At 33.4% G+C, this 20938-nt stretch overlaps 1 protein-coding gene across 1 annotated transcript in view; it reads right to left on the reverse strand.

Moving 5' to 3' along the window:
• The window catches only part of LOC129239192 (synaptic vesicle glycoprotein 2B-like), a 42028-nt gene extending 38646 nt beyond the window's left edge, over positions 1 to 3382 (reverse strand). The window contains exon 1 of the mRNA XM_054874530.1: positions 3227 to 3382. Coding sequence (XP_054730505.1) covers positions 3227 to 3266 — 40 coding nt within the window. The 5' untranslated portion in view covers positions 3267 to 3382. The remainder of the gene's footprint in view (positions 1 to 3226) is intronic.
• Between the last annotated feature and the right edge of the window lie 17556 nt (positions 3383 to 20938).

Genomic DNA, 20938 nt, shown 5'->3' on the forward strand with positions numbered 1-20938 from the left:
TTTATCTAGTTTATTGTAATTTTTTTTATTTAATTTTTTCTTTTATTTTTTATTATTTCTTTTCTTTTCATTTTATTAAATTGAATTTAAAAGTTCTAGTTAAACCTAATTAATTTAATTTTAATTTATTTCATTTGATTACTTGTTATTTAAATTTTTTCTTTTCTTTTTTATTACATAAATTTTAATAAACAGAATTTTTAAATTCTAGTCAACCCTAATTAACTTAATTTTAATTTATTTCATTTCTTTTTTTATTTACTTTTTTCTTTTCTTTTTTATTAAATTTTAAAGTTCTAGTTAAACTTAATTTATTTAATTTGAATTTAATTCATTAATTTTAGTTCATTTCATTTAATTAATATATTTTTTATTTAACTTTTTCATTTCTTTTTTATTATATAAATTTTAAAATTCAAGTTAAACCTAATTAATTTAATTTTAATTTATATTTTTTCTATTTCTTTTTTTTAGTTTTAATAATTTTTTTTCTTTTCTTTTTTTTTTTTTTATTATATAATTTTTTTTAAATATAAATTTAAAAATTCCAGTTAAAGCTAATTAATTTTATTTTATATCATTTAATTTATTTTTTTTTTTCTATTTCTTTTATGTTTTAATTAATTTAGTTTTCTTTCATTTTATTTAATTTTTTTCTTTTCTGTTTTATTATATAAATTTTATTCACTTCTAAAATTCTAGTTAAACTTAATTAATTTAATTTTAATTATTTTTTTCTATCTCTTTTTCTTCAGCTTTAATTAATTTAATTTTAGTTTATTTCTGTACGATTTACCTGGAAATAATATAAGTTAAATACGCAGGAACCAAAACTCTTAAAACCAAAAAGGCGCCAGGTTACGATCTAATAACTAGTAAGGTTTTAAAAGAACTGCCCAAATGTGGATACAAATTCCTCACCATTATATTTAACGCGATGATCAAACAAGAGTATTTCCCAACTCAGTGGAAAGTTGCTGAAATCATCCTTATACAAAAGCCAGGGAAGACCCCGAGCGTGGTATCCAATTACAGGCCAATAAGTCTATTGCCTGTTGCCTCCAAGCTCTTCGAAAAGCTGCTTTTAAAAAGGATAAATCCAATAATTGCGCAAAGAAATCTCATTCCAGCCCACCAATTTGGTTTTCGCAAGTATCACTCCACCATAGAGCAAGTTAATTGTGTGTATGATTTCGCTAGACAAGCACTTGAGAGGCGGCAATACTGTACAGCGGCATTTTTAGATATAACGCAAGCCTTCGATAAAGTCTGGCATGAAGGCCTGCTATACAAGCTTAAGCAGGGCTTACCGCACAACTGTTATATGCTCATAAAATCATACTTGCAAAATAGACATTTTCTTGTTACAGTAAAAAACGAGACCACTAACCTTCACGCAATCAGAGCAGGTGTACCACAAGGCCCCGTCTTGTACACTTTGTTCACGGCAGATCTTCTACTATCAAAGAACACATATACAGCCACGTATGTAGATGATACTGTCGTCATGGCCAGGAGTACCCTTCCCTCAATTGCTTCTGATTACCTACAAGAAAACCTTAACAGTGTTACCGGCTGGATGAAAAAATGGCGCTTAAAAGCTAACGAAAGCAAATCGGCGCAGATAACTTTCACTCTTCGAAATTGCTCATGTCCTGCCGTATCTCTTAACAGCGTTCCAATACCACAAACAGATAATGCCAAATATTTAGGTATTCTATTAGACCGGCGTCTTACTTGGCGATCGCATATATTTTTAAAACGAAAGCAACTTGGACTGAAATTGCGATCACTACACTGGTTAATCGGCTACAATTCAGCACTTACACTAGACAATAAGGTGCTTATCTACAAATCTATTCTGAAACCGATATGGACGTATGGAGTTGAATTATGGGGCTCAGCTGAAAAATCAAATCTAGAAATCATGCAAAGATTTCAGTCTAAGGTGCTCCGCATGTGTGCGAATGCGCCATGGTTTGTATGAAACGAGATATTGCACCGTGACCTAAAAGTTACGACAGTTTTTGAAGAAATAAACAACCTCAGCCAGAGATACAACAACCGACTTGCCACTCATCCGAATAACCGAGCAAATAACCTCTCCAAGATAAGCTACTCCTCAAGATTAAAAAAATGTCAGCTTAACGATTTAATGCAAAGATTTAAAACGTAATATATAGTACGTAAATGCAAAAGTTGTAAAATTGTATAATATATGTATATGTTATATGATGTTCATTATTATGTAACGCATTCCACTGGGAATTCTTACTCTAAGCTATTCTTCTTTAAATTGTAGGTAAAAATAGTACTTATTGTTATTGTTATGACAGATTGTATGAAATAAATGGAGTTCGAAAAAAAAAAAAAAGTTTATTTCATTTAATTACTTTTTATTTCATTTTTTTATTACATACATTTTGTTAAACTAAATTTTACAATTCTAATTAAACTTAATTAATTTAATTTTAATTTATTTCATTTACTTTTTTTAACTCATTTTTTAGAGTTTGATTAATTTAATTTTAATTTGTTTCAATTAATTATTTTTAACTAAATTTTTCTTTTCCTTTTTATTATATAAAATTTTATTAAACTCGATTTAAAAATTTCAATTAAACGTAATTAATTTAATTTCAATTTATTTCATTGAATCATTTTTATTTCATTTTTCTTCTTTTCTTTATAATATACATTTTATTAAACTAAATTTTAAAATTCTAGTTAAACTTAATTAATTTAATTTAAATTTCATTATTTATTTTTTTTTTTATGGAACTAGATTTAAAAATCTCAGTTAAACTAAATAAATTTAATTTTAATTTATTTCATTTCTTTTTTTGTAACTTTTTTATTTTTTATTATTATTTTTCATTTCAAATTATTTCATTTTTCTTTTCTTGTTAAAATAAATTTATAAACTCTAATTTGACCTAATAAAGGTAAATTTTATATAAATTATTTAATCTTTGTTTTATTTGTTTCTTTACTTTTTGCATTTTTTCTTATTTTGTTTCAGTTTCTATTTAATTTCATTTCATTCTTTTATATTTTTGTTTATTTCGTTTTAAATTATTTAATATTAATTTTTTTATTTAGTTCATTTCTTCACTCATTAAAATAAACACTTTTATGCTTAAAATAGTTGCACTTCAAAATAATTTATTTTTTAATTTGTAATAATTAATATAATAATTTATAATTAAATAAAAAATGTATTTACCACGTGTAGTGCCGCCTTTTTTGTCTTTGATTTCGCACATTTTTGCAGCGATTCACAATCAATTTCACACAAAAACTATATTTTATTAAATTCACAAAACTTTAATTAGTCACAAGAAAACCAAAGTGTTGCTTTCCCTTTACTCATAAAATTGTTACCAGATTAGAATTTCGCAAAAAATAAACTACAATTCGCTTGAACAGATAAATCACAACTGAAATCTAATTGATTGAGCTTCACGAAAGGAAGCTACTAATGACCAGCGCAATCAATATTAATTTCTTTTCACTCTTACACACATATACATACATACGAGCGTGTATGTAACTGCACACTGTATTTATGTACGCACTGAATAAAGGCGACAATGCAGATCAGTAATCAAAGCAAAAATCAATTTCGATTCGAAGCAGTGGAAAGCAGTCGAATCTAGCAGCCAAAATGTCTAACCTATTGCAAGATCTCATCTAAACTCACTGATGTTGAGCGTGGCGTGTAACACAGTTTTATACATTCGCGGCAGTGGGCCAAAACGATCATAGCAGCGACTTAAGCGGCTGACGATCGGCAAAGTTTGCTGATAACAGCAAACGAAAAGCGAGCATTGAGAGTTGAAGGCAGACGCACACATGTACATATCTATGTTCATTAGCGACAAACATGCCCACTGGGTATAAGTGTACATATGTGTGTGTACATATAAAGTTATTGTATTAATTTATGGGCTTTAGTGGTTCTCCACATACAAATACACAAACTTGTGTTGGTGTTGAGGATTTTGCAGCTGCTTGTGTTTGTATTGGAGTAGCTGTAAAATTGCTAAAAGGTACATACACACACATGTTCCCTCATGCATACATATATACATAGATAGGATGCAAGAGTATTTAGGTAAAACTAATTTTGTCTAATTTAGTTGTTAAGCTAGAAAATAAAAAAATAGACCGTTCTAGAAAAATATTTCTAATATACAATATCCTTTGGTGGTTTTTTGTTTTATTTAAAATTGCTTAATTTTACTTACTTGATTTATTTTATTTTATTTTAATACATTTATCCACATACTCGTACATAGATTTTTATAAATCAACAATTTTAATTTTATATTTTCAATTTACATATTGTACTGCCATTAATTTCTATTTCAAAATTCAATTTTTTTGAGTTTATAGCTGCTTAAGTTGCCTTGTAAGCTGCTTTCCAATTAAAAAAAGTGCAAAATATCTAAAATATTAAAAAAAATTCACACTCACTCATATCTAAAAGTAGTTTTTGATATTAATTCACTTTAAGTTTATTCATTCAGTCTTCTTATTATTTATTAGCTTTATATATTATAATTAATCAACTTATTTTGTTTTTGAATATATTTTTTACCGAAATAAAAAAAAGCTTTTGAGTGAAGAAAATCTTTATTTTGACCTTTGCGCCCTTCGCTGTTCTGTTTATATATATACTAGCTGAACCCGGTACGCGTTGCTACGCAAACAACTAAAATAAATTTAAGAAAAATAACTTTAAAGAAAAATCAGTACACAAATATTCAATTCATCCTAAACCATTTTATTTCGCAAAATTTGTGGCATTACAAACTTTAGTTTCAATTCGATGTTTATTGAAGTGCTGTGGGATACACAATATTTCTTGTTTTTCCATCTGGGGCATAGACGAATAAATCAGAAGGTTTTCCGACACGTGAGCAAGCCACATAGAGCTGTCCATGTGAGAAGCATGGATTCTCCAAATTTAATCCACACACTTGTAACGATTGCCCTTGTGCTTTGTTAATAGTCATTGCGAAAGCGAGTTGCACCGGGAACTGTAAACGTTTGAATTCGAATGGCATATCTGTCGGGATCATGGGGATACGTAGTCAAAAATTGTTGTATGAGTATTGATAACATTGTTAATCATTTTCTTGACTGAGAGTCTGGTTCCGTTGCAAAGTCGTGGTGGTTTTATGTTTCGATGAAGAACGTAAGAACGTGCGGCGGCATGCCTGGCAAATTAAGCGAATTCAAGAATTCAGTTGGATAATTGACAACCTCGTCTTGATTCTCCACAGTATCGATGGACTTATATGTTTTCGTTTCACTGGGTATTTCATACTGAATGGTGAAGTTGATGGTATTGACATCGATGCACGTGTACTGAGCCACTGATGGTTTTTGTAGTTGTGTGCAATGTTTAGGAAAACTTTTTGCACCAAATCGTCGATGCTTTGTTGTACTCGCATGTTAATTATGAACATGTCATATTCGTTTCCTCTGTGTAAAAATACACGGTCATACTAAATTGTATGACAATCGGTTGAACGGGGCAGAAGTTGCTACTCTGCAGCGCCACCTGGTGGCGAGTGACATCAATGAGCATATTCTACAAACCTTCTCCGTAGAAAAATACATATATATACCAATTTTTATAATAATCGGTCCAGTAGTTTCTGAGTTCATCGATGACATACAGACAAACATTCATTTTTATATATAAGAAGAATATAGGGTTTTCCAATAATAGGTTTTATTTTGATTTGAATATCAGAAGAAATATGGTATTTCTTAATATAAATAATCGGATGTTTATTTCATTATAAAGAGGAAGGTATGCCGTTAATAGTGGAAAATAACATCAGGCAAATGACCACCGCGATCACGCTTACAGGACAATATCCTTTTCATGAAATTTTCCATAACCGAATTGCAAAGTGGCTGCCCTATGTCGTCGATAGCCTTACGAATTCCCTCTTTGAGGTCTTTAATCGACCCTGGGCTGCTGGCGTAGACCTTCTCTTTCACGTCGACCCAAAGAAAAAAGTCACAAGGTGTTAAATCACAAGATCTCGGTGGCTAATTGTGATCACCTCTTCGAGAGATAAAACGGCCGCACACTTTTCCCGTAAAAGATCAATGGTTTCGTCGCTTGTGTGGCACGTAGCGCCGTCTTGTTGAAAATAAACGTTGTCCAGATGAATACCATACAATTCCGGCCACAAAAAATCGTCAATCATCTCTCGATAGCGATAGATAGGATGTTTCATTTTGCGTCACCTTGTAAAAGCTACGACATTTTAAAAATTCTATTAGAGTTTACAAAAAAAAAAACATTGTAATATTAGAACAAAAGGTAGATCATTTCTCATATGGGATAAATGGTTTTATAGTTACTGCCAAAGTGTTTATTATCTATTGGGGGCCATTTTCAAAATAACTAGGATCTATATTTTAGTGCAGGAGCACATTCCTATCTCCTTGAACATCAATACACTTGTTCCAACGAGATTTCAATTTATGAATTCCATCCCTGAAGTGAGAATCGGGAAAGACTGCAAAATACGCTTCCACAGCTTTTCTGACCTCATCATTTGTTGAAAAACGCTTTCCACGCATGCATTTGTTTAGGTCTGGGAACAGATAGAAATCGCTAGGGGCCAATTCTGGTAAATACGGTGGATACTCCAACAATTCTAACTTTAATTCATGGATTTTAGCCAATGTCAAAATGCACTTGTGACACGGCTCAGTGTTCTGATGAAAAATAATTTTTTTCTTTTACAAACTGAGCCTTTTTCACGAACTTTTTAATTATTCACAATTTCACAATAACATTCATAATTTATTGTTTTACCAGTTTGCAAGTAATCCACAAACAAAATTCGTTTCGCATCTCAAAAAACTGATGCTAACACCCTTTTGGCTGATTTCTAGAAAACAGACACAAACTCATTTCGGAGCCGCCGAACCAGGTTCACACCACTCTTTAACCTCTTGTTTTGTTCCAGGATCATTGTGGTAGACCAAAATTTTATCCATTGTGATGTATCGACGCACAAAATCCACTCCATCCTTTCGGAAATGCTCTAAATGTTGTTGCTCTAAAGTCGCTTTCGAATGTGTTTTAGCTCCATTGTTAGCGAATGCGGCACCCATGGTGCACACAGCTTTCTAAAACCAGTCAAAATATAGTTTACACTGCCCAATGAGATGTCTAGGGCTTCTACTAAATCTCTTTCAGTCACTAAATCTTCTACATTTTCCAATACGATTTACTGTATTTTTTCTACGATTTCTGGTGTTGTTGCTGTTTTTGGGCGTCCTTGACGTGGATCGTCTTCAAGGCTTGTACGGCCCCGTTTAAAATCAGCAACCCATCTTTCTACTGTACCAAGTGTTGGGGGAAAATCCTTACACACTTTCAAAATTCGTTCATAAATTTCCTTTGATTCCTAAATAAAAATTCAATCAGTGCAGGATACTTGATTTCTCCTTTGTAGAAAATACTGCGACACGTCGATGCTAAATGACTGATAAACAAAGAATGAATTGACAAATTGAAATTAAACTTAGATACATTCAATCAAGAGTGTACCATTATAACAAAAAAAAAATTAGACTAGAACCGCAATACTTATTAAACAACGTAGTTTTATAGCAAACTTCATAGAGCTATGTCGAAATTTTTGTAGATTCTGGTTAAAAAGTATGAAATTTGAAATAAATTTTAAATTTTAAATTTATACGATTCGCTTTTGCTGTTCTACAAATGAAGGTTTTATACCATCTTAGATTTCTAACACCTTTTCATGAAATATGGAAAGATATGAATTACAATTTTTGGCCAAAGTTTGTATTTTATTTTTCTACTTCTATGATCTTTTTCAGAATTGGAAAACCTAGGAAAATCTGCCGGGTTTTCAGGTTTGAAGCCAAAAAAATATCGACTTATCAACTGGCTGAGCAAGCGTGAGGTAAAACAGTTTTTGTGCTTTCATATGGACACACAAAAGTGAAATTGATTTAGATGAACTAATGATTTCCTTATGAGATGTGTAAAATTATTTTTGCAACGGTAAACAGCGAAGTATCAATAATTTTACGCGTACCCAATATATTCGCTGTTCATGACCGCGTGGTACTCGTTGGCGGGCGAGATGCTGAGAAGCAATTTGAAGGCGACTTTCTTTGTTTCGTTGAGCTCGTGAGGCACCCACGCTCCCAATTTTTCCGTAAATCCCATTGAATTAATGTTATTGAGAATCGTTTTTTGACCGCAGTTTATTTTTTCCGCGAATTCACGTCTGGTTTGGCGACCGTTTTCCTTCAAAAGTGATTAGAGGCGTTCTTTATAGAATTCAGCAGGCTGCCGGATGTGTCATCGACGTCAAAGTCACAATTTTTGAACTTTGCAAACCATTTCCGTGCTTTAGACTCGCTATTGACACCTTCTCCATACACGTCGCAAATGTCACGGGCTACTTCGGCAGCTTTTTGACCTCGATGAAAAACAAAGACGAGCAGGTGTTGAAAATGTTGATTTTTGTCTCCTGGGTATTTCATTTCTAAGCCTCAAAACTAGTAAAAAATTAAATAACTCAAGTATACAATTAACATAGTTTTGTAGAGCAGAAAGAGTTCTATCGAATGAATAGCACTAACCAAAGAGAAAAAAATCGTTGTAAAATAAAATAAAATATAAAAACGCTATGAACTTATTCCCCAACCCAATATTTTAGCTAAAGTGAAGTTAATGGGGGTGCAATGTTTGGAAATCATTCAAAATGACTACGGAAATTCTGCGTCGTTTAACGGTACTTTAAGAGCTCTCAATCCACTTACCATTATTGTTCCATCACTCTGGTTATGTGTGCTAATTTACTGGCAACATATTCACTATTGAATGCTTCTGTGTCAGTGAGACCACGCACCGGTCGAAGTATCAAAAAACTTTGTAACTGCTTCAGTACAAAATTAACTAAACCCCTCGATTCGATGTTCTTCACAGGCATTGGAAGTCCCTCAATCTCTCGAGGGCCTCCATTATTGCAAGATGAAATTATTTCAAGAAGTGAAGCCTCCTCCTTAAATAAGGTGGCGAATTTTCGCCAATTTGGCACTACAAAAGTTTGGTTATTTCGCTATATGTTAAGTAAAGAAACTAAGAAATGAATATAATCTTTATACTAATTATAGAGACTTCAGTTAAAGGCAATATTAAGGCACAAACCAAAAATTGGAAGGAATACTCGGTCAAACTACTGCGAACAAGGCATGCGTCACATATTATTATTAAGGCAACCCGCCAAGTGACTATCCCTATTTTATTTTATTTTTATTTTTATTTTTTTTTTTAACATAAATTTATTTGATTTTATATGAATTGGTGTATAATATACTTTTCTTTATTTTTATAATTTTTTGGAACCCACTCACAGAGAGAAGAAGAGCATCTAACAGGACACGGCAAAAATGGAAAAGAACTTTGGATTGCGAAACGGCTCAACTCGGGTTAAGCTGGAAGGCGTTATTCGGTAGACGGAAGAGATAGCGTGTAGACGCTGTTGGTGCCCTATGTCCCGATAGGGATTCAAGGAAACAATGATACTGATTATAGTTTTTTTTTATTGAGAAAAGAAAGTAACAGTTGGATTATGAATTGTTGTGATCCTACGTGGAAGATAAAGGTAAAGTATTAAAATGGAAGGAAAAAATTTCCTCCTCTCTCAAAACCCTTCAAACTAACTTGATTACCTCCATATTTATGTCAATAACTGCAAATGGAACCGTACCGTAACCGAACGTAATTTAAGGAAAATATCATATGTTGTTGTTTTTCTTTTAAATCGAGCTAACAATAACAACTAAAGCAGCAAATGTAATATTTCCGCCAAAGTTGACAGTTCTCTAAACTAAATTTTAGGATTGCGGATTTTATATTATTTATTTTATTTTACGTTTATTAACAGTAACAGTAACAATAAATTTAAGGAAAACAAAAAAATTAAGAACTTCATAATCAACTGACTGCAATGAACATACACACATACATATGTACTATACACACTTATTCACTTATCCCATTCCTAACTGAATTTAGTAGATCTAGTAAAGATGCTTCTTCATCCTCGAGTTGGCATCTACGTTGTTGCTTACTTAGCTACTTAACACTCAACTGGCCATAAACTCATAAAATTTGCGTTTTGTATTTACCCAAGTCGGTCGGTGCCTCGCTTACTGCACGCTCGCTCATTCATTTGGAATTTGAGGAGACAACTTGGCTTTATCATTTTTAGCAGAAAGTCGCGCGACTTAACGTTTTACGAGTATTTCCTATGTGGTTATAGTACAGATGGCGCTAACAAATAATATTGTATTGTAGGTATATACGACTCATTCCAGCACATGCTATACTATATTTCTCATTTTACCTATGGCATTTAGGTTAGAATTTACATTTTATGGAGCGCAGCTGGGGGTAGTGCGAATGTGCAAATTAGCGAATACAAAAATAGAAATAGAGTTGCACGAGACCGATATTTTCAAATTCACCTGACAACTACTATATAGTTCTCTGGGAATAGTAAATTAAACAATTCAGATCGAAATTTAATGGTTGATAGAAGGAGAGTGATTTATGCATCATTCACAAAGAAAAAAATTTACTTTGCTGTTGTCAAATATAAGATGCAGCAACACTATGGCTCTTAGCAAATAATATTTAACATTTAATATTTATATATTTTACGAATGAAATTCTTAAATATGAATAGCTTTAAATAAAACACGTAGCAAATTTAAGGATAAACATAAAAAGTTCGTATATTTTGAACCAAGCAAAAAGACATCAGATATACTTACCTTTTACACAACTCTTTCATGTGTTGCATTTTTTTATTACCTCAGTCAGCCTATTATATTTAAAGGTAAGTTGATAACTCATAAAAATCTTTTTTTTTTTTTGTTTGCAAATTTGAAATGTGAACTCATATGTAGTCAAATACTCGCAAAAAATTAACTGAAGGAATCGCTAAAACCCCCGTAAATAACTTGTCTCGATTGATTGTGGCAGCCTCCAATAGCCAGCTGATTTTACTTGTTTTCTTTTAATTTGTACTAAGAAATTACTTATCGAAGCGTCAAATTTTCCCTGAAGGTTTATTAAATTTTTTGTTCCACATATTGTATAGTTAAATATTCCATTTCAGACAGTAATCCTTTTAAAAAATCGCATTTAAGTTTTGACCATTCACAACCACTCTAAAAATTCCCTTTTCGTACATACAACTTGCCTTGTTTCCTACAATGAAATTTCGACTTTCAGACTTGTTAATGTAATTATCAGGTTTAGAACCTTCTGAGTGGAAAATAATGTCAAATAAAATATTAACGTAACACTCCACCGACTCGTACGTGCCATTGCATATTTGAATCATGCCCGTATATAGGTTGCGAAATTAAGCACTTTCTAGAAGTGCGCAATAAAGTTGTCAGGTTCATTTCCACTTGTAATGGTACGTCGGTGGCAATACCGTCGCACAAGTGAAACATCCAAACGAAACCTTGACTATAGCTTTAGATATTTTATATTATATATACATTTTTGCTCTCCTTTTTCCCCCATTAAATCATTTTATTTCGGGACACATTGTAAATGATATTGTTTTCCATCACATTAGATACAGCACCGCAGATACGCCGTACAGACATCTACTAGCTATCTCTCAGGTAAATTGAGGAGATTATCAACACAAAGACGAGATGCGAAGTATTGCACATTGCGACTAAGATCCCTTATGTACAACTAATTAAATACCTTCATACATTTGTATGTATGTATGCATGTATTTACTCGATTTACAAGTGGACTTGGAACGTACCAAAAGTAATTGTTTATATATCTCGGTGACAGTGGTAATCCTTATTTCAATTGGAGCGTTTATTTATCTTTATATTTTAATGCTAACGCATGCATGCATACATACATTAATACATATGTACATATATTCATACTGCTTATGATTGTTATGACTAACTACATTAGGTTTATTTCGTTCTAAATTCTAATTTACTGCACGAAATACTGGATCATAATCACAATCCTAATTTAAAATTATAATCCTAATTCAAAATGCGTTTACATATGCAGTGATTAGCAATAAATCCACAAAAATTAATTCACCCGTTCACATACATACATATAGCAGAGCAAATTGGCTGCATTGACAATTACCTGTCAAGAGGTCTTGAAAGGTTTTCTCCATAGACTCTGGTTTGTTGCAAAGTTTTATTATTATTTTTTTTTTTGGTTTCTTTTTAATTATTGTTAAGAATGTGAAGAAACAGCAAAGAGAAGTAGTAATTAATTTAATTGCAAAATTTTCTGCTAGTAATAGACAGTTGGGGGAAATCCTTAAACGACGTGGTTGCAAAAAATTATGCCAGCAAACGCATGTGAAATTCGATATTAAAAAAAATAATAATAATAATAATTGGCGCGTACACTTTGTTAGGTGTTTGGCCGAGCTCCTCCTCCTATTTGTGGTGTGCGTCTTGATGTTGTTCCAAAAATGGAGGGACCTATAGTTTCAAGCCGACTCCGAACGGCAGATATTTTTATGAGGAGCTTTTTCATGGCGGAAATACGCTCGGAGGTTTGCCATTGCCTGCCGAGGGGCGACCGCTATTAGAAAAATGTTTTTATTAATTTTGCTTTCACCGAGATTCGAACCAACGACCTCTCTGTGAATCACGCACCAACCCATTCGGCTACGGCGGCCGATATTACATTTTATAATAAGCAATAACAGGCCAAATCATCTAGAGACATACGTTTTTTTCTGTAATATATGTAAATGCATAAGATTTATAAAATCTCAGAGGATAAGGTGGCTCGGGCACGTGCTTAGAATGCCAAGGCGAAGAAGAGGACGCCCCAGAAAGAGATGGCTTGAAGACGTTGAAGTTGACCTTTAAAAGTGCGTTGTCTCACTGGCACAGAAGCATTCGATAGTGAAAATGTTCACAGTAATTTAGCACACATAGCCAGACTGATGGAACAATAATGGTAAGTGGATTAAGAGTTCTTAAAGCTCTGTCGAACGACGCAGAGTTTCCGTAGTCATTTTGAATGATTTCCAAACATTCCAACCCCATTAACTTCACTTTAGTAAAAATATTGAGTTGGGGAATAAGTTCAAAGCGTTTTTATATTTTATTTTATTTTACAACGATTTTTTGTAAATGGTAAATGCTCTTTGGTAAATGGTATTCATTCGATAGAACTCTTTCTGCTCTACAAAATTACACATATGTTAATTGTTTTTTTTTCAGTTATTTAATTTTTTATTAGTTTTGAGACTTAGAAATGGAATACCCAGGAGGCAAAAATCAACATCAATCAACGACACCTGCTCGTCTTTGCCTTTCATCGAGGTCAAACAGCTGCCGAAGTAGCTCGTGACATTTGCGACGTGTATGTATATAGAAGGTGTCATAGGCGAGTCTACAAAACGGAAGTGGTCGCTTAACCTTGAAAAGGTAAACCTGCGGCGATGGAAGGAGGTAGCCTTAAATAGAGACAAATGGCGCAAAGTTGTGAATGAAGCGAAGGGCTGCGATGCTAAGAAGAAGAAGAAGAAGATATAGTTTATTTTACAACCTCGGATTTCAGGAGAGAAATTTTGTATGGGTAATCTATTTTTATCTATTTAGGCAGCCGCCGTAGCCGAATGGGTTGGTGCGTGGCTACCATTCGGAATTCACAGAACGTTGGTTCGAATCTCGGTGAAACACCAAAATTAAGAAAAACATTTTCCTAATAGCAGTCGCCCCTCGGCAGGCAATGTCAAACCTCCGATTGTATTTCTGTTCGGAGTCGGCTTGAAACTGTAGGTCCCTCCATTTGTGGAACAACATCAGGACGCACACCACAAATAGGAGGAGGAGCTCGGCCAAACGCACAAAAAGGGTGTACACGCCAATTATATATATATAATCTATTTTTATAATTGCGGATTGCGAGATATGCTCGAAAAAATAGATAATCTCATTCTATGTATGTGAGCCTATTATTAAATAAGACATAAGCCCAATTTAGGATATTCCTTTTTTTGAGGAGTTTTAAATAAAAATTTGCATCTCATGTAATTTATAATATAAGGTGAACAAATATTTTTGGCTAAATGTTTATGGTGAGCTATATGTCACGATGTATACTATAAAGCAATTTGAAGGTTATATTACATTTCCAAAAAAGTTCTTAAACATTTTTCTCTTTGGTGAAGTGAGTTTTACAGCATTGTGTATTGAGAAGGTGGCGTAAAATGAGTAGTACACCCCTCTTATATGTGCATGTGTATATGTTAATTTGTTTTTCGTGGCGAACGGAAGAATGTCAAAGAAGATTTTCCTTCTTTCAGTACGAGAGAGAGAATAATTTTAATAAATAATAAGCAAATTGGTTTGTAAACATCACCACTATAAAATTGAAAATAAATAAATTAAAGCGCTGCAAGAGGTATAGTTAGTTGAATACAACAAACTTTAGACGCGTTTTTCTCAAAACTATATTTTTCGAATTGGAGTACACGATAACTCGAAAAGTTATTGACCGATCTCCATGAAATTTTGCACACTCTTATGATATTACTTTCTATGTGAATTTACAATTCGAAAATTTTTGGAAAAAATAATTATTTTCGAAGCAAAAATAGTAGGAAAATTTGCCCCAAAATTCATTTTTTTAAGCATTTTATTCCGCGAATTTTTTTCCATTTTTGTTTAATTTATATTGAAATAAACAACCAAAAATTTGGTTTTTTGTATTCATGTCACTGACGCCGATGCTACAATGCCCGCCGATTGAGAACCCCGCTGCGACCTTGCTGGAATAATTGAGTGTACATCCGCCATTTTAAATGATTAAAATAAAAAAATATATATTATTTTAATGTATAAATAAACTGTATGTCAATTTTGAAAAAAAAAATATTTTCTTCTTCATATTTAATTTAATAATTTTAATTTTAATTTAATCAGGGAAAATATAGCCGCTTACAGGTATCGGTCCCCTTAAGTTTTAAAGTTTATATTATATATGCAAATTAATGCGAATACCTTAAAAAAGGAAATAATTGTTGGACAGAGAAAGTCTAGTTCTTTTCCTGTAGTTAGAGGAGTAGCTCTCTGTTATTTGTGCGATATGTGCGGTGTGAATAGAAGCAGTTTAAAGAAATGTTAACTTTGGGATAGTTGCCAAAACAAATTGGATTATTATAAGTTAATTTCAAGATCGATATAAAGCGAAAAAAGTCCCAAAACTTGTAACTTTATATATAATTTATGTTAATAAGTACTGCGGCTTTGTTCTTTTCAATCTACTCGCCTATAGAACAAATATAATAATAATATTTACATGTTTCTTGAGCCTTTCTGCATCGTTTTTTGCATACAGGTTTACTAATTTCACATTATTTTAGTCCCTGTGCAAGTCTCCAATTCGAATATACCACAGTATGTTTACAATATTTCTAAACATTTTATTTTAAATCTTTGAATTACCATCAAGGTATTTTTCCTCGCACTTCACCATAATTGGATGTCATATGTCCATATATTGGTTTAGTTATTTGGTTGTAAATGAGCGGTTTATTTTTTATGAAGAATTCCATCAAACAAGCCACTTTAAATTATTATACTTGATCTTCAATTCCTTAACCTCAAGCCTTCTTTCCACTTCAGCTTGATATTGAGTGTAATACCCAAGTAATTGCCTGCATTTGCTCCAGTTACTTAACAGCCTTGTGGTGAATATTTCTATTTGTAAAGCCGGCATAAACTGGCTTATTTTTCATTCGGTTTAGTTATCCATTTTTCTGTTCATCTTAATATATTATTCACTACCATTTACAGTTTTCTTGTGAATTGAAAATATACAACTAAATTTATTTATACTATTATCATAGTTATTTTAAAAAGGACCCGCTTGAGAGCAAACCTGTTGCTTTTTACTTCCAACTGATTTAAAAGCATTTTTGTGTACGGTTAAGTTAATTCCACGGTAATTATCTAATTTACAGCCCGTGTGCGATAATTGGTTAAAATATTCGGTGTGGTTGCAATAGATGCACACTGGTCCCAATATTAATATAACAAAATCAGAGCGTAATTCTTTTAAACCGTTCAATATTTATTAACAAAAACAATTCCGTTGAAGTAGTATTTTGTATCACCAATTTCTCATTCAATAACACATCCACACGCCACATAACTTGAACACTAATTACACTGTATTTTTGATATTTTTAGCAAAATATTTTGTTTAATATTGTTAATTATTCATTATTTCAATAACTAAAATGTAAACACAAAATGTGGGACGGTATTACCACTTACTGCATTTTCCTTTAGCACATTTATAAAGTGCCTGATATTAAAACATTTTTTAATTCATGAAATTTAAAAGTGTAAAAATTTTCATTATGCATTAAAATATTGTTTTTATAAGAAAACCAGTACTATAAAATAAATTATGGTAATTGTACAGAATATGGGGCACATGGGTTATCTAGCTAACACTCCGGGTGCCAAAAATGGTGAAAAAAGTGGGTAGTGTTAACAATCGACGTGTTTTGGTCCCAAAATAAAATAACAAAAACGAAAGGAAGATGGAAGTCTATTAACAACTGAAGATGAGCAATTGCAAAGATGGAGAAAAACCTTTGGTGAAATTCTTAATCAACAAAATGACTCAAATGGCCCCCTGCTGGGATCCTTAAGCCATAATTCCTTCTCGTCGGCGAAAATATCTCCGACCCCACCATCCAAACAGGAGACACTCACTGCAATAAAAGCCCTCAAAAACAATAAAGCTGCCGGCTATAACCGTCTACCAGCTGAAATTTGCAAGGCTTGCCCAGAACAGTCCGCAAATCCTCTTCAGCCTTTTTTCAATGCAATATGGGACCAAGAAGAGCTCCCAATGACAAGGTATATTAGTCGTCCTGCCAAAGAAAGGTGACCTATCGCTCTACAAAAACTACAGAGGAATTATACTGTTGTCAGTAGTGTCTAAGGTACTGTCCAGCGTGCTGTTAAATCGCATCAAAACCACTATAGACAGCTCCCTGGGAAAACAGCAAGCAGGTTTCAGAAGTAAGCGTTCCTGTGTAGATCAAATCAACACCCTACGTCTCATTGTGAAACAAGTGCAAGAGTGGCAGACAACCCTCCAACTAATCTTTGTAGATTACAGTACAGCTTTTGATTGCGTTACACGCTCGAAGGATCCCGGTGAAATTAATTCATATCTCTCGTACGCGAGCACTATAACAACCTTAAAAGCAGAACTTTGCACAATGGTAATCTGTCGGAAAGCATTCCAACCAGTGCTGGCGTACGACAAGGCTGCCTGTTGTCTCTTTTACTATTTTTAATTGTTATTGATGATATACTAAAAAGCTGTATTGACGGGAAAAGAAGAGGTATTTACTGGAACTTCTATGAACATCTCGAAGGTCATGCCTACGCTGAGGATATATGCTGTCTCTCCGTCAAACACACCGACATGCAGAACAAAATTGACGATCTGTCCTCAACCTCATTGAATGCAGGGCTACAAATAAATCATGAGAAAACGAAAGAAGTAAAAATTCGATCACTAGCAGCCGCCCGTTCCTCTTAAATGATGAACGTTGACACCTTTACCCACTTGGGTAGTATCATTACCGCTAAAGACCGTGCGAAACTAGACGTTATCGCCAAAATAAATAAAGCGAACGGCGCCCATGCACAGCTTCGAGCTATCTGGTCTTCGAGCAACCTCAGCGTACATACTCGTACAAAATTACGGATCTTTAAGACAAATATACCATCAGTACTCTTGTACGGATCGGAGACCCGGCTCACAAATAGGTTAGGTTAGGTTATGGTGGTAGTCGGTCTGCACGACCAACTCACAAGAACGCAAATGAAATCTGTCGTCAAGCATTAGATTGGAATCCACAAGGTGCTCGCAAGGTTGGCCGTCCAAAAATATCTCGGAGGAGAACTGTCCAGAAGGGAGTTGAAACGTCAGGAAAAACTTGGAACGAAATAAAGCGTCTTCCAAAAAATGGAATCAGATGGAGGGGTTTTACTGAGGTCCGATGCTGCAGTGGGAGAAACAGGAGCCGATGATGATGAAATGTCATTCTCGATTTATGGCGTACTGAAATGAAATAATGCCTTCACAGACAAAAAAATCAATATGGTAGAGTGAAGATGCTGGGAGGCGTCAGGATATGACTTAATTCACAATTTCTCCTCAACAGACGCGTCAATCAAGTGATCGATTTCCCCACAACAGTACCCCCACAACATTATACTGCCTTCTGACTTTGCAATATTTATGATTCACCCTTGCCCTTTTAATCTGCGTGCATGCTTTATTCCATTCGAATCTTTCAAGTTTTACATGGATTCGACAGAGGTCAACACATTGTATAATAAGATTTTGTGACACTTCAGTAAGCGGTGTGCTTTGGCAAATTGAATAGTGGCTCTTTTTTTTTTTTTTTGATGAAATGAAATTTTTTTTTTTGCTGATCGACGACTGATAATCGGGCTTCTGCTCCTCCACTCCTGATGTTTTGTTAAATTCTAAATTTAAATCGTTTTTTACTTAGCTATAAAAGGTTGTAGAATTCGTTTAAATACATCCTATATAGAGTGAATTTTTCGTGGGTTTTCTTTAGAATACACATGAGCTTTGTGACCTGTCTACCCAATCAATCTAGAAATAGTTGATCTAGACCATTTATCCCAAAAACAAAAAACATTAGTTCCTTCTGTTTCAATATATATGGCTTTGCATGATTTCATGGACCGTTTTAAGACCTGCTTAGAAATTTTCTTTAGAATGGTGATCCCAATAGCTTTAATGTATGACTTTTTTCTTCGATGGGTCAACGAAATAATTGCCTTTTTGTCAAAAATTCACTCATAACTTATGATCGATGAGATTGATTTATAAGTCAGTGCCAATCCCATTTCCATTCTTTTCACAGACGATTTCTAATCGCTTGTAATAAAATCATGAACTTCGATATTTTCTGAAGATAACTCACTTTCCATTCACTGACCGGGTCATCCCCGGTCTTTTATTGAAACATTTCTCTACTCGACTGAAGTCGTTTGTAAATTTACGTGAGAGATAAATTACCGTGCATTTCAATGAACTATTTTAAGTTCAAGCCGATTCCAGATTTATGAAACTCAGATTTATGGAACTTTTTTTTTCAACCACATTAAAAACATACCATACCATACCAAACAGAGATGACGCCATAACTGCAGTTACTCACATACATCCAAATGTCTCACTTATTTCACAGTATGGCAATTTTTCCAAACGATGGCCTCATTGGTTATTTTTATTTGTGACCTGGTCTACGAAAAGGTACCTTATGTGCGAAAACAAGTTTTCGAGAAAACAGCAGTTAAAGTTTAAACTTCTAAAAACCCTTGTACATTTTTTAAATATTAATATTTTTCAATCCGGTTTGGCTTATTTTCTTCAGCATAGATCACAGTATCAATAAAATCACAGAAGCAGTGAAAAACATTTTTTTTATATATAAATAAATAAGAAAAAGTTAATGCAAATCGCAGAAATCGTTTAAAAAAAAAAGTTGGCTTTTGTACCGACATTAAAAATCACCATTTATAAAGTTATGAATACATTTTTTGTAACCAATTTTTTCAAAATAGACTTTAGTATCGTATTCATTACACCTCAGACTGTCCAGGAATGGTTCAGTTTTTAATTTGCACAAATTATTGCCTTCGTTATTCTAATTTGAATCATGACAAAAAAAAATCAGTCTTTTTCGTATTTGTACTTTTCTTTTTTTTTACTTTTAACAAACTTTTAAACAAATTATGACTTTCTGGTTTTCACCATTTTAAAGAGCCTTTCACACACTATTCGAATCAACAAAAAAGTGAAAAATGATTTTTTGACACGTAAGGTACCTTTTCATAGACCAGGTAACATTTATTAAAATGCTTCATTATTTTTTACGCCTCCACACTCGATTGGGTCCGACATTGTAACACAGCATGATTTCAGTTTCATCGCTGAATATCACACCATCCCAGTACCTACCTGTTTGAGCTCGGTGCGTTCTAGTGAAATATAACCGCTTTTCTATATGGTATGCAGAGAGCAAAGGCTTCTTACGAACAACTCGCGAAGTATTTATAATTGTGCTTTTGCAAAACTTGGTGAACTGTTTCATGAGAAACTTCGACCCCAAACCCAACTCTCACTCACTAGCAAGATTTATTGTCGAAATCTGCGGGTTTATAGCTACTTTTCTCAATAACATACAGGGACCGGCTATCGAAATGTAACCAACTTCAGACCACTCGCGCAGCTGATGCCCGTGCATGGCTAAATGACAGTCCAGAGTATTATTTACAAGCACGCGAAAGCATTTTGTCGAGAATAAACGCGAAAAAAGAAAGCCAATAACGGATTCCAAACTTAATAGTGTGATTGTATTATATTCGGCTAAAAAATCACAACCAGCGATTGTTCGTGAGCTCGAGCACTTTAAAGTAAATAAAATTTTTGTTTATCGCACCATTACTCGTTACAATGATACTGGTAGCATCAGAAAACGTCATGGCGGTGGTCATGAAAAGACTGCAACGTCACTTGAAATGGTTCAAAAAGTGAAGAAGCGACTTGAGCGAAATCTCCGATGAAGTGACAAACAAATATCGAAAGAACTGAAAATATCTCACCAGAGCATCCGCCACATACTGAAAAAATGATCTCAAAGTCAAACCTTACAAGATCCAAAAGGTGCATGATCTCACACCAAAGTAGCAACAAGTCAGACTTAAGAGAGCGAAGGAGTTGCTTCGCTTAGCCGAAATCGGGGAATTTTCGAGG

The sequence above is a fragment of the Anastrepha obliqua genome, chromosome 2, assembly GCF_027943255.1.
Source record: "Anastrepha obliqua isolate idAnaObli1 chromosome 2, idAnaObli1_1.0, whole genome shotgun sequence".
Taxonomy (NCBI): domain Eukaryota; kingdom Metazoa; phylum Arthropoda; class Insecta; order Diptera; family Tephritidae; genus Anastrepha; species Anastrepha obliqua.